General features: G+C 36.6%; 1 protein-coding gene across 1 annotated transcript in view; it reads left to right on the forward strand.

Moving 5' to 3' along the window:
• Positions 1-15,768, forward strand: part of ENPP3 (ectonucleotide pyrophosphatase/phosphodiesterase 3) — a 91,083-nt gene that overhangs the window by 56,541 nt on the left and 18,774 nt on the right. Inside the window, exons 18-22 of the mRNA XM_008580109.1 lie at positions 4,431-4,497; positions 6,265-6,352; positions 8,102-8,280; positions 9,993-10,044; positions 11,154-11,308. Coding sequence (XP_008578331.1) covers positions 4,431-4,497; positions 6,265-6,352; positions 8,102-8,280; positions 9,993-10,044; positions 11,154-11,308 — 541 coding nt within the window. The remainder of the gene's footprint in view (positions 1-4,430; positions 4,498-6,264; positions 6,353-8,101; positions 8,281-9,992; positions 10,045-11,153; positions 11,309-15,768) is intronic.

Raw genomic sequence — 15,768 nt, forward strand, 5'->3', positions numbered from 1 at the left:
AATACAGTGGCTGAGTTGTTTGACAAAGAAAGAGGAGACGAAAGAATATAAGGGAGTTGGGCTCCAATATTTGTGTGTGCAGGACGAGGAACTGGGGATCTGGCAGAGACTATCCTGGAAAATAACCTGGAAACCCATGGCTTGGCCAGAGCATGCAGTTTCACACTCGCTCACTAGATGGCACTGGCCTCTCTTTTTGGGATGGGAGTTTCGCAGGCCTTTGTGTAAGTGGCTGTACTGGGGAGCTCAGGTCAACATTCCCTGAAAGTATTTCCTTCAAATATATGAACAAAATGAAACTTTACTAATATTAAATGCATGAGATTGTTAGTAATGTAGGTATGTCATGTATAAATAAATGTATGTCCAAATGAGAATATGCTCTCCAAATATTTATGGTTAAAGGAGTATGAGATCATAAAAGTTCGGAGGCCACTGGTACAGAAAGAGAAAGGGCTATAGAATGAGAATCCAGCCACCAGAATACCTCTGGGTATCACGCATTAGTACCCAGTCTCAAATGATGGGCTTCGGATCCTTTTAAACAACTAGCTGTGAAGTGTAAAAAGAGCAGTGGCCTGAGAGATCAGGATCTGATTCCCACCTAGCTGGTTGTGGAAACCTGGAAAAATTTATACCCTAGATCTTCATTTTCCTCATCTGTAACACAAAATTAGCCTAGTTTTATTATTCTCTTGCTGCTAACTCACGAGGTAAACTAATTTGCATAAAAGGAAATTCTGAGGTTTTTGTTTGTTTTTTTTGAGGATAGCAGGTATGGGGATCCAAACCCTTGACCTTAGTGTTTTAACAAAGGAAATTTTGAATGCAGCCTTAACATGAGCAACTGAGGAATCTAACCTGAGTAAGTCCTAGGTTCGCTCTACCTCCAGCTCTTAAAACATGAGTCTCAGGCTGCCTATTTTCTAAATTAAAGTATGTCATCTTAAAATATGACATACTTAACTTTAAGTATAATGTCTTAAAATTGATCAATTTAAAATGGAAACAAAAATTTAGCAACTGCCAGACTGTTACATTAGGACAACATAATTTCAAAATGAGCCTGTCACTTCAGGTCATGCTCTACTTGTCCTCCTATTTTGGACTTGATGTAATCGAGGTCTTGTTTTCAAGTTTACAAGTAGGTTAAAGTATGTCATCTTTAGTAATAATGTGCATTATTTGTTAACTAGATTAGATCCCCTTTTCCCAGTTATAGCACATTTCAATGGTTCGTGTCGTCTATTTTCATCATCTTCATCCTTATTTTGCCTAAAATGTATTAGATTTTTACTAATTTGGGAAAACTGAATTATTTGAAACTATAGCTGAAGTATTGTTAAACTGCTTTTTTAGAGATCATGAATAATAGATTTTTATGTTGGAATAGCCTCTGATAAATACATCCCAGGCAACTGTCTAAGGACTAGAGATAACAGACACAGTCCCTGCCCTAAAGATCTCCCCCCAGGTAGGGAGGAAGATAATTATAATCAGATAACTGCTCCTCTAGAACCAAGGACCAGGTTCAAATAAGCAAAGAGAATGATCACACACCCAGGTATGAAGTCACATGACCTGGGTTTTGAGAACTCAGGGTGTGTAGGCTGATAGCCTGTGCCATCCAGCAGGCCTGCTGCATGCAATCTGCACACTGTTCAGAGGCACCCAGCCCAGAAGGCGAGTGGGAGTAGAAATTGAATCTTTGTTCTGACAGGGTTGTGCCTGCAGGAGGAAGGGGACCCCTTTTCTTTGCCAGAAGGTGCCATCTGCTTGCCAAGCCTTGAGCACTGCCAAGTTGTGTGTCTTCAAGAGGCACTTCTTTCTCTAAATGATCTACCCAGAGCAGCTAGGTGCCATTTTTAAGCCAGTAGCAGCTCTGGGGTAAGGAAGGATAGAGAGGAGGTAGGTTTCCAGATAGAAGTAGATTCCAGCAATTGCTAGTATGGTAGGTCAGTAGATTTGTATTGCTGGAGCACCAAGGGAGTGAAGCTACCCTCTGAAGGAAGAACCTTGTCTGTCATGACTAAGGAGTGTGACCTTGCTCTTGAAGAAAGTAGGAGACCGTTGATGGGTCCAAGGTGGCTTGAGGTGAATACAGTGAGACTTGCATTTCAGAGAGCTCATGCTAGCTGCTATATGGAGGAGAATGGTCTAGCAAGAAGCAGGGAGGCCAGTTAGAAAGGTAGTGACCCATTCCTCAGCACTGTGATGGCCCCAAGGGAAGCTGTGGAGCTGGGGGATGGTAAGACTAGTTATGTAGCACATCACCAGAAGTTGTTCTGGTTAACTTCTGACTCAGATTTTCTGGGATAGTCCTGGTTCGTCATATTCTGTCCCACATTTGTACTCATTAGAACATATGTTTTCATTTCCAGCAGCGTTAAATAGTGTTAAATAGGTTTTGGTGTGTGTGTGTGTGTGTGTGTGTGTGTGCATGTGTGTGTGTGTGTGTGTGTGTGTGTGTGATGTCGGGAGATTCCGAAATTCTGAAGGCAGGATGACTGATTAGGGAACCTGTTCAGGTCAGAGGTAATGAGGATCTAGCTTGGAATGGTGGCAGTTGAAGAGGAAAGGAGGGGGAAGGGGGAAAGGTATCACGGAGAAAGATAGAGCTTGGCGAGAGACTGAGTACCAGGAGAGAAGTCTTGTTCATCTCCCACCTGCGTCATTGCCCAGCTGTGGTGGAGAAACTCAGCCTTGACTTCAACTCTGGTAATTAGATATGGAGAAGATAATAGAGAATTTGTTCCAAAAGATTTCATATAGACTTGGAAGCTGAGCTAACTTATGCCAGATAAGATCAACTCATCTCCAAATTCCAGCTACATTTTTCCGTATATAATTTCCAGAGACAAATTAATGGTTGAAAGGCATGAATGTGAGCAGTTCGAGGGGCTAATTTCTAAGGTTTTCACTCGGAAAACAATAGAAGAGTTTTTCAAACTATTTTTATTTTTTGTTTCTGAATGAAATTTTGCAATATTTACATAGCTTCTTGAAATGAACTGGGTTAAGAGATGGAAATATAAAAAAAATATTCTTCTGAAAATTGGAAGATAAATATAGGGCCAATTATAGAAAGTTTTATGAAAGACTTGGTTCAAAAGACTGTTTCTTTTTTTTATTGATGAACATTCTGGCTTCCCACACAGAATTTAGAACTTAATTATCTCTAACCAAATAATTCCGGTAATCTTGGGAAATCAAATATCTATGTAATAACAACAAAAATATGTTTTAAAACAAGTTTTATACTATGCCAACAGTTTTATGGAATTAACTCAGATAAGAACACTCAGGGTAATCGAATTTAAAGCCTTTATAAAGTGGGACTCCTCTTGTTTTCCCCATTCCAGATACTTCCAGAGTTGAGTGTGCCCTGGTCACAGTTGTGATTTCTTTTCTATTTAAACTGAGTGGGAGGAGTGAGAGTCAGTTATGAATTTTTAAAATGATGATTTTTTTCTAAGACACTAAATTACTGTTCTGTTCTCAGTTGTGCCTTCAATGTAAAAACAAACAGAAACCGTGTGTGTGTGTGTGTGTGTGTGTGTGTGTGTGTGTGTGTGTGTGTGTGTGTGTGCCCCGAGGGTGGGAGGTGGAGGATGGGGAAGTGAGAGATTTAAAGGCCAGCCTTTGGAAATAGGAGTCTTTTGTTCCCTTCAGAGACCAAATTTGAACCAGTATAACACTGTTGCTTTTAAAAAAATTTAGGTTCATTTATTGCTAATTTTTCCCCAAGTTTGAAAACCAACTAAGTATATTGGTAACTCTCCTCAATTCAGTGATTAAAATGTAAAAAGGTGGGAAAAAGAAAAATTATTTAAATTTGAAAAGTTATTCAAGTACTAGAGCAATTGCCTATGGAAGAAAATCCCAAAAGCTTAAGATAAACTGAATTTACAGAATATATTAGCTTCTCTTTATCAAGTGTTACAATTAACCTGGCCTAAGTATTCTCTATTCAAGCTTTTATATTATTTTCCTAGACATCTCCACTGTAAAATAGGAACCAATATTTTCCAAGTTTCAAATATTTATTCCTAAAGTACTGAAATGCTTAAAGTAACATATTAATCATGTTATTCTTAATCATGCGTGAAAGAGTAGGTGAGCTTGGACAAATTCTTTTCTTTTAATCTGTGACTTTGAAGTGTATATTATCCTTTTGTCAATGTCTAAGAGTCAAAAGACTTTTGAATTCTATTTATAGACCCTGGAATTCTTCCTTCTCTCCTACCAGTCTGTTTGTTCCTCTATGGTTATGAATTTGAGCATGAAAATAAATATACTTATGCTGTTGTTGACAGAAAATTGTACTTATATAAAAGCAGAAGCCACATAAAAATCCATTCAAGCTCAGTTTACAATAAGGTCTCATATCAATATATTGATCAATGTGTAATAATATTTTTTCTTCATAGGAATAAGGCAAGTTCATCCTGTGGAGGAGGCAACCATGGTTTTAACAATGAGTTTAAGAGCATGGAGGTAATATACTGCTTTTTTTTTTTTTAACAGATATTTATTGAGCTTCTACTTTGAGATAGGCAATGCTCAAGACTCTTGAATATGTATGTAAACAAAACAGATAAAGATCCCTGACCTCATGAAGCTTTCATTCTAAGAGGGGGATAATAAAGAAATATATTATTTGGTATGTTAATTGATAAATGCTATAAAAAATTTTTTTAAAGTAAAGCAACGTAAGGGGAAATGCAGGGGTACTTTCAGGTGCCATGGGGGCAGTATACAACTTTAAACAGGGTAGAAAATGTCATTGAGTGACATTTGAGCAGAGACCTGAAGAAGGTGAAGGAATTAGTCTTTCAAATATTTAGGGAATAAGTGTCCCAGGCAGAAGACACAGTGACTGTAAAGGTCCTAAGTTGGGAGCGAGCCCGATGTGTTGGGGGGTGAGAGGGCCTTGGCAAGCTATAAAAAGGATGTTGGACTGTGCCTACCACTATTTTGGGGGGAAGGAGTGAGAGGACAGTTGGACATGTTAAGTTTGAAATATTTATTAGATGTACAAGTAGAGAGGTTAAATGGGCAATTAAAGAGAAAATCCATCCTGGAAATAAAAAAATTGAGTCTCAGGCATAAAAATTATTTAAAAGATATGTGGTCAGATAAGATCCTTGGTGATTGAGTGTCGATAGAGAAGAGAACCAAGTACTGAATGTGGGGTGCTTCTATTTGAAAAGGTTGGGGAGAAAAAGAGTTACTAGCAAAGAGATCTAAAAGGAGAGCCGTCAGGGAGGCAGAAAGAAAACCTGGAGTGTGTGGTGTCCTGAAAGCCCAGGGAAGAAAGTACACAGAGGTCTATGAGTATCAGCAGCTGACATTGCCCTGTACCTGATTGTCTTCTCTAGTTCCATTTGTAACACACACACACACACACAGACACACACACACACACACACACCTTTCTAAATTAAAAAAACACGTGTTAAGCTCTTTATGAATACACTGCCTCTTAACATTGCCATGGTAAGTTATATCTCCTTATAAATATTTGAAAAATCTCTGGAGACAGAGCTTTCCTATTAATTAGGGTACCATATAATCATTAACTTAACTACTGCAAAAAAAAGTATTCCTCCAATTCTTTTCCTACTATCTTGGAAAAATATATAAACTAAACCCCTGTTACCAGAAAAGAATGGCTTATCTATGTTTGATATTTCTCTTCTAATTGTTTACAACCCCAAACAATTAGATCTCATTTAAATAAAATAATTAAGTTAAAAATAATTAAAATCAAAATATTTAGGTCTCTTTATCCCAAAAGTAAAAAGGAGAGGTATTTGAGAAATAAGTGGGTTAGGAAATTGTACAAAAATATAATGCTTAGAAACATCAGCGTTTTTTATCACGTTAACATATTCGAGCAATGATATAAAAGTAATATGAAAAGAATTATGAGGTTATATGATTAATTTCTAATATATAGTCCAGGTATTGTAGAATTATGCTGATATCAGTTGTCCACTGTTGCTTATATTCTCCTCGTCTGTTGATATATGAGGCACCGTGGAAGCAGGTAGAGACAGGAGAAGTGAATCAATTATATTTGATTGGGGTTGGTACAACATCACAGGTGGAAATGATATGTCATTTTCAAGTCTGAAAATAAATCCTTACACAGGCCTAAGATACAGATAGAAGTGTTGTTATAAAAGAAAACTTGTGTCTCTTCCTACACTTGTTTTTGAGTTTTGTCAACATGTGATAATAATATGACTTACTACCTAGGCTCTCTTTTTGGCACATGGACCCAGTTTTAAAGAGAAGACTGAAATTGAGCCATTTGAAAATATTGAAGTCTATAACCTATTGTGTGGTAAGTATGTTTAAATTCACCAGCAAAATGTGGATAGCTGCTGGTGAATTTGTAAAATCGATCAATTGTAAAATTTGATAAATTGAATCTCAGAGGATGGATGCTCTGCATTAAGAAGACAGAAAAGTGGAAAACATGCAGATGAATTATTTATTATTCAGAATTATTCAGCTATAACAGTGAATTCTTTTTGTTTTACTAATAATGAAAAATTTTAGATCTTAGGAGACCAAGCTTTTCTATTAGTTACTACATGATAATTTAATAAAACTTAGATAAATAAAAATAACACTTCTAATTTTTCAAAGAAGGATAAACACACCTAAAGATAGAAGGATTTTTTTTTTTGTAATTACAGAGAGAAGGCTTCTGGCATAAAAATGATAAGAACGTCCTATTTGGATAGATATTTGTTAGTTTCCCTGAGGTTAAGAAAAATCCTTAAAGAATTAGGGTTTTGGGGAGGCTAACCTACTTTTCTGCCTACATGCTTACCTCAGACCTTTATATTAACAAAACCTGGGCAAGACAGTGAGTAAGCTGTAATTTCACCATTAGCTTTAGGAATTTGGACATAAACATACTCACAATTGTTTCTCTTAATCTTGTCCCTGGCCTCTGGTAATTGAATGGGACTTAGAGACCAAAAAGTATCCATTTAAAAATAATACGTTGTACCAATGTAAGATATTTATAATAAGAGACTCTGTGTGTGTGTGTTGTGGAAGAGGTAGGTGAACTGTCTATACTTTCTGTCACTTTATCTGTAAACCAAAACTGCTATAAAAATAAAGTCTATTACAAAAAAAGAGGCTTAACTTCAAAAGTCAGTACAACAATTTCTTAATTGGGATTAACTTCCCATTTTAAAATTACAAATAACTCATCTTCCACTCTTTCATCGTGCAGAGATACTTTTGCAGACAGACTAGTCTGTTTACTTTTATCATCCACCAACCTGCTTGGAAAGCAACATATAACACACTAATTAGATGATGAAATGGAAATATATAAATATATGAGATAAGACAGAAGTTAGTGTGACCAAAAGAGTGAAAGATAAAATAAATAAATGTGTTATAGCATTAACAATTTAAATTCTTGGCTTCCGTGGCTGGGCTGTGGTCAGGACTGCTGGTCTTTTGCAGGGATGATTCAAAGGAACTAGACAGGACTCCAGTCTTGGAGAGATCTCTTAGGTGGTAGTCAGCAGGAGCCACTTAAAAGGCTATGTTTGTAAAATGTTTGTATGTTTTGCTTTTGTAGAAAAAAAAATCACAAAAAGTTCTCTCTTAAGCAAAATTCACTAGTTTAATTTTTTAAAAGAGTATCCGTCCCTAGAGAATTTTTATATAATTAAGTAGATATACTACAAGTCAGACTGTAAATTATTTAACTTCTTTAAACTTGTTTTTATGAAGATTATCTTTTCATGCTAAAAAACTGTGATAAGCTTTAAGAACAAACTAATCATGTAAGCAGTGAGACTTTTCTCTGGAGGAACAGAAACAGCTCATGAAAGTTTCTGTGGCTCTGCAATGACTATTCCTATTCTTCAGAAAGACTAGATGCTGGAAACTCGGGGGGAAGAAAGTCAGCAAACCGAAGGGCATATGCAGTGCATGACTACATTACAGCAGAATTTATTAAAGGAAATGAAAGAGAAGGTATTTGTTTTTTCCCATATCCCACATAGGAGTTGTGGCCTTCCAATTTAAAGCTACTTTGAACTTAATATTTTACAAACAGATCTTCTACGCATTCAACCAGCACCAAACAATGGCACCCATGGTAGTTTAAACCATCTTCTGAAGGAGCCTTTTTATGAGCCATCCCATCCAGAGGAAGTGTCACAGGTTTCTGATTGTGGCTTTACTGCTCCATTGCCCACAGACACTCTGGACTGTTCATGCCCTGAGCTAGAAAACGTAAGTAACAACCTCATGCATCCATAAGAATATGAAGGGGCAAGCTAGTCTATAACCTGGGTAGCTGACCACCAGGTCTGTATTCTGGCTCAGAAACTTACTAAGTATATGTATGTATGTATGTGGTTTCTCTGAACCTTATCTGCAAATGAGAGATTATAATGCATACATTTTAAGATTAAGTATGTGAATATGCTTTGTAAACTGGAAAGCACTATTTGGAAAGTAATTGTTAATTCCATTGTGAGCTAACAGTCCTTAACTGTTCAAAATAGTAATCTTGGAGCTTTCTTTGATTTCCTTCATAAACCATTCTTCTTACAGTTTAAGAATCAGATGGTCATGCTTGGTTATTTAGAGCAGAAAGAACTAGGAGTGTGTAGGGATTGTAACCTGGTGTTAGACACACCCACTAGGGTAGGTGCTGTGGGGCATTCCTCTGGGTAGCAGCAGAGAATTTCTATCAGGCAATACTTGGAAGCTGGCTAGACAGAGAGTCCACACTGGGAAGGTCTTAGTAGGTTAAGCCCTGGGCTGAGTTCAGGAGCAGGACTTCAGATCCCAGAAGACTCTCAACAAGGAGAGGTTCCAGCACTAGGAGGGGCCCCAAGAGCAAAGAGTCAGAACAGGAGCTCAAAATAAATAAATAAATAATCTGAAATTATTAAAGATAAAATAAATAAATAATATGTTATTACACATTACATTGTATTACAAAATACAAGGACCAAGCTCACCTAGGAGAATCAGAGCACCTGGGCGGGGTTTGGATTTCAGAATGAAATTTGAGCCCAGTTATCAGAAGTCCATCAAGCTAAAACTAATGTCAAGGTACATTTGATGTCAAGTTCAAAATGTGGCTGTAGAGCTAAATATACATCCGCTGCCTTGGGTAAGAAATTTTTCTTATAGTCAGGGATTGGTAAAGACTTCACATTCTCTAATCTTCAATATAACATTATACCACATTAATGAATAACCAACCAAAAGAGGTTTTAAGAGAAAAAAGTCCAGTCAAACTTCTCAGTAGACATCAAATCCTCAGCAATGATCAGGGTAAGGGTGTAGGTTTTCTACCCACTACTCCAGATAATCTCAATGGAAAAACAATTAAAAAAATATATATTACAACTTGGATGTTTTATTCCCCATTTTGGAGATAAAGAGGGCTCAGAGAAGTTAGGTAAGTTGTCCAACATCATAGAAGCTTGGTCTATCTGACTGCAACCCCAGGTTCTTCTCTGTAAGGAATGCCCCTTGCCACTCAAAGTGTGGTCCCAGGACCTGCATCTCTCGCAAGTTGGTTGGAAACACAGAATCTCAGGCATTACCCCAGGTTTACTGAATCAGAATCTGCATTATTTTAACAAAACCCTTAAGTGACTTATATGTGTATTAAAGCTTGAGAAGCCCTAGAATGTTGTCATCCCACCTCAGTAGCTGATTCCAGCTGTGGTCAGAATGCTTTGCCCCATTATCAGTGATATCTTCGCAAACACCCACATCAAAAAGTGATGGCCACGGGAAGTTGTAGGATGTCTATATTTCTGAGTAGTGGCAGAATTGGAATTTAAACTCAAGTTAGTCTGGCCTCTTTGTTCGATAGTAAAACACTTCATGTGATTACTGCAGAAATAATCTTGATCACCGTGTAGAACATGCGTTACTACTTTGACTTACGCTCTCCCTTTCCCTCCCTCATTATCTTGCAGGATTCTCTTCTAGAACAAGTGAATCAAATGCTAAATCTCACCCAAAATGAAAGTAAGTCAATAGAAAATATGTAAAGTCTTTGAAGTTTAGACCTAACAAAACACAACACTGACTTTTTGGAATTCCCCAAAATAACCCCCCAGAAGCTTTTGAACATGAAGATTTTATTGACAATATTCAGGAGGAAAAAAACCCACAGCAAATCTAACAGCAGTAGCAAGCATGGGGTAGTAACAGTGGTTCCAGGAGCATAACAAATTTCCTTGAGATAGTTGTGCCTCATCTATAGTCCCTTATTCCCTTTCTGAAACAGACTAAACTGCCTGCATTTGAGTCCTAGCTTTGCTGCTTCCTGGCTGTGTAACCTGGGGCAAATCACTTAACCTCTCTGTGCCTTGGTCTTTTTATCTATAAGGACTGTGCTCAACTCATGTAATTACAAATGCTAAAAAAGTGAATACATGGAAAGAGTTTACAATAGTGCCTGGCATGTAGCAATATTATTATTACCTGCTATCTTTTAAGTATTCTTGTATTAAACTCACTATGTCTCAGTTTCATTCATTTATAAGATGCGAATGCCTACTTAATAGAGTTGCTATGAAGATTAAATGTTAATATATGGTGCACTTAGAATAGTGCATGGTGTACAGCAAGAGTTCAGTAAATGTGTTAGTTTTTTTGATCATCTTATACCTGGCAGGGTTTTTTTTAACCATCAATCATTGATGGATTTTTAAATTATAGTAGCATACAAGTAAAAATAAATGGTTTAGGACATTGTCTAGTCCTAATACATACAAGTAAAATAAATGCATTATCTATTTGGGCTGCTATGACAAAATACCATAGACTGGATGGCTTATAAACCATAGAAATTTATTCCTCATATTTCTGGAGGTTGGGACATACAGGAGGCTTCAGATCCTTCCTTAGCCTCTTGCTTGGTCAAGTTACTTATATAAGCCTTAGTTTTGTAATCTATAAAGTGGAATAACAACATCTATGTCATAGGGTTGTTGTAAGAATTAAAAGAGTATGTAAAGTATTTGTCAGAGTACCTTACATATAATAAACCATAAGAGAGTGACAGTTATTATATGCGTAGAGACATCTACTAATTTCACAAATAGTTTTATTCTATGTTATTTTAATTTTAGTAACAGCAACAGTGAATGTAAACTTGCCATTTGGGAGACCCAGGGTCATGCAGAAGGACAAGGACCACTGTCTTCTTTACCACAGGGAGTATGTCAGTGGATTTGGGAAAGATATGAGAATGCCCATGTGGAGCTCATACACAGTCCCCAAGCCGGTAAGTTCCTGAGTCCATTGATCCACACAGGCTGGTAAAAATTTATAATTCTTTAATATTCAAAGAGTTGAATTTTGTTTTGCAGTAGAGAACTCAAAGGGAGATTACTGGCCTATAGCATATAAAACAGTGTCCCCGGTATTACATAAAGATTTTTATAGGTGTTATGTGGGCACAAAAAAGAAATGCATTATATTTTTTCATAGAAAAAATATAAAGCATTTACAGGCCAATTGTCCAATTGGTAAGGCAGGTAGAAAAGAACATTTTGAACAGAAGCAAATGGACCTACAGGCACATTGCTCATTTGGTATTTCCCAAGAATGTGGTGGGTGCACCTAGAAGGTGGTGATAAGAGTTTATAAAGGGCTTTGTATTTATTTGATTATTTAACAAGTACCTTACTATCTGCTATGTGCTGTGGTATGCACAAGGAACACAATGTTAAGATGTACTCCTTCCCGGAGGATCTAACACTCTAAGTCAGGCTAGACTTACATGTAGAGATGTGTTATGTCACAGATCTCTCCAAACTAAGGTTGAGAATTCACTTGTTTAAATCCTCTTCCTTCTTCACAGTCTGGCATACTCCCTTCACTAAATGGTACCAAAACATGTGGCTTCCCATCAGGAAGAAAGTGTTAGATCCCAACCTCACACCATACACAAAATTAAATTGCTGGTGGATTTATAGATCTAAATATGAAAAAACAATCCATATTTCCCTTTGTGTATGTCTTTATGACCTTGGGATAAGTAAAGATTTCTTAGGATACAAGAATAACAATAAAAAAAAAAAAAGCAGAACAAAACAGAAAACTGATTAATTTGACTACATTAACATTAATATGTGACAAAGACGAAGTTATGGGTGGGATGATATATTTGCATTGCATATAAGAAACAAGTGATGAGTATCCAGATTAATAATCAGTATCTGGAATAGCTGATAAATTTCTGCCAATAAACAAGAGAATGACAAGCATCTTAGTTAATAAATGAACAAAGCATACAAGCCAGGCGATTGAACCTCATTTGCAAGCAGAGAGATGTAAATTAAAGTAAACTTAATGTCTGCCAAAAATCAGCCCAAAAATTCCTTCAGGGCCGTGGATGGTTGTATTTAATATATCTCCAGCAGGATAGAGTTGACCAGTAAATGCTTATTGAATGGAATGCATCAGATGAATTAATCTCAAACATCATTTTAAATGACTTTTAAAAACAAAGCCATACTGCCAACCAGAAGGGTAAATAAATCATCAGGAAGCTATTTTTGTAGAAAAAAATCTTAGTATTTTAGATCCAGAGACTGATGACAATCTTTAACTATTACTGTTCTAAGGTTTATGGAAAGGAAGTAATTGGTTGTATCTGGCTTATCTATTCTTCTTGTTCTGATTCAAGATTTTTGGAAAAAATAAGCATATTTTCCCACTACTAATTAAAGCTTTGTACATTCTGAAAGCCAGATCTCTGCTGACAGCTGTTTAATTTGTTTCCCAGAATAGGCAAAGGTTCTGCAGTTACCTGAATGCATAGGTACGGTTGGTGGCAACATTATTGCTTACTTAGTTTGCACAATGTTCAGTTGTTGGTGATTTTCTTCAACATACAAGCGTACTTCAAAAAGTTCATGGAACAATAGAATGGAACGATAACATGAGTATTTCCGTGGACTTTTTGAAGGACCCTCAAACTATATTCCTTAAAATTAGTTTCTTTGTTTTTGCTTTTGAAAGGGGCAGCATATTCAAGGTCTGTCTTACCGTTCAATTCTCTATTTTGAAAAGTCCAGGTATGTGGAGTTAAAGGGAATGTTTATATTTTTATTACTTTCCCCTGCTGTGTTGCATTCCTGAATTTATATGAGCTTTGTCGGAAACCAAAGGCAGAGAGATTTTAAATGGGCTCAGACTAGGAGTTTAGTACAATTCTTCTTTGTTATTGTTTTAAAACTACTTCTTTGTTACCAAAAGTTCCTGTCCTTTCACTGATCCCACAGAACTACTTGTGTATTTCTCCCTCCATGTAACAGGATGGAATTCTAGCAATTTTCTGCTTTCTAATTCAGAAATTACTCTGTTAGTGTGTTGTGGTTCAAGAAAATTGCATACAAGGATGTTTTGAGATTCGCATAAAAATGTTGTAAATCAGCTCTGTGTTTGAAAAATCAGACTTTAAACAAGCACTTTTTGGAACATGGACCCAATTGGCCAGTGCCTTCAAGTTTTTGGAGCTTTTGTTTTTCTGTGGTTTTGGTGGGTTTTCTAATTTTTGTTGTTGTTATCTCAGAAGAGTTTTGGGGAAGTAGTTGTGATTTGAAATCATAGTCCCACAACAACTGCTGCTTTAAAACCATAAAGGTTGGTCAGGCTTCTGGGCCTGCTCAGTGGGAAGATGTGAACTGGTTTTTCTCTTGCTAGGTGAAAAATTGAAAATAAGCAAGAATTATGATTATTGTTTAGAATAGATACTTCAGAAATTTCATATGAAATCAAAGCACTTTTTCAGAGGAGAAAAATCTAGCATACTTTGAAAAACACCTCTCTCTTCATGTGTATACATAAAATATATATAAAAAATATATGTATAATTTCCCATATCATTGAATTTTTAAAGAGGCTTTTTGTTTCTAAAGCTTATCTCTGATATTATAAATTTGATCTAATCATGTTTTGTGAGTCTTCAGAAACTAGGGACATTATCGTATGTAGCAAACTGTTCTTTGAACTTTGAGAAATTGTTTTCCCTGTAGAAAAAAAATCATGCAACCAGACAAATCATTTAAAACATATGTAGTTATTGTCCTTACCTAAGTCAATCCAATCTTCAAATAAATAAGTTTTAGCTTTTACATTCAGCCTACAAGGAAGGAGCATCTTAAATAACAATAAATAAAAATAATTTTTCTTCTGTTTAAGTTCTATTTTGTCCCAATGCCAGACTAAAGGTAAAATCATCTCACTTTCCTATCTGTGTTCATCATTTACTTCTCTTGAAGGACTTTAAGTGGTAGGGAGTTCAGATTTTTATCTGAGTGTCTGAGTTCTATCTCTTGTTTTCCTGACTTTCTATCCTCTGGCTTGAAAAATTCCAGGGAACCTGAAAAGGTGGCAGGATTGAAGTTGTTTACACGTGCGGGGGTGGTGGTGGTGGTGGTGGTGGTTCACTCTCACCTTCTGTCATGGGACCAGGGCTCAGAAATGACAGGACCATTCGTGCGCTCCATCCAGAGGGCTGCCTATTGCATAATCTTGCCTTTATAAAGGACGCCACATCCTGTCTTTCCATAGAAGGTGCCCTTCTATGTGGGAGTCCAAGTTTGGTACGTTAAGAAATAAATCTCAATATTTTCAGTTAGCAGAAAACATGTAACTTTTTTTTAGTGCTTTCTGGTTGAAGCTATCCTAGTTCATTTCCTCCAACCCAAAGTCTATGCCACTTTGAGAAAATAGTAAGCATTTTGCTCAACTAAATTCTTTGAGCACAACTTTTACAGTCACGGTTGCATTAAAGATTACAATAAACTTTCTTAACATTTTCATAATTTTAATGGTTGAATATAGGCACTTTAATTTCCTTACATTATGGAAAATGCATCTGTGGCTACATTTATGCATTGTCAAGTAAAGCTCACTAATGTGAAACGTCAGAGTAAAGGATAACGATGCGTGTAAGGAAATTACACTCACAATATGCCAGATGTCTGTGGGGCTGATGCTGTCAATTTGTAAATATTCCTGTTCTCACATTTTACAGCATACGTTTGTGCCCCTATATACCAAGTGCAGAAACCTGGTCATTCAGAACTCTATGCTATGATATGTTTTTGAAAGAATGTAAACAAGTGTAGCTTTCCAGACTCTGCCACCCATAGGAGACTAAAATAAGTAGTAAGAGCGAATCCAGTGCATTTAACACAAATATCTTCATATTTCTTGATTTTCTTCTTGTTTTGGTGGACTGTGTCACTCAGGAATTTCCTAAGGAAGAAAGAAGCGAAGATACATTTTTGATACTTTCTATATTTCAAAATGTTTTTATTTGGTTTATTTGGTCTGTACACTTAATTGGTGGTTTAGCCGGCTTTATAGTTCTAGAAATAATTTTTCTTCAGAATTAATAGGACATTAAACTTCCCGCACTGATCCTCCAATGTGTTTCCATTTTCCCTACTTTCTCCCGTCTTTTTGTCCTTAATTCCACTTTTTGTGGTATATCTGCAACTTCATCTTCTAGATCTCATTGAGTATTTTATTTCTGCAATCATATGTTTAAGTCCCAGGAGCTCTTTCTGTTATCTTTTTAAAAAATTGCTCTCTGGTCTTTCTTTATGGATGCTGTATGTACTCTCATCTCTCTGAGAAGAGACTTTCCTCCTGCTTTCTGCATTGTCTCTTTTTCTCCTCTGCCCCCCCCCCCCCCCCCCCCCCCCCCCCCCCCCCCCCCCCCCCCCC

The sequence above is a fragment of the Galeopterus variegatus genome, unplaced genomic scaffold (assembly GCF_000696425.1).
Source record: "Galeopterus variegatus unplaced genomic scaffold, G_variegatus-3.0.2 Scaffold2019, whole genome shotgun sequence".
In the NCBI taxonomy this organism is placed as follows: domain Eukaryota; kingdom Metazoa; phylum Chordata; class Mammalia; order Dermoptera; family Cynocephalidae; genus Galeopterus; species Galeopterus variegatus.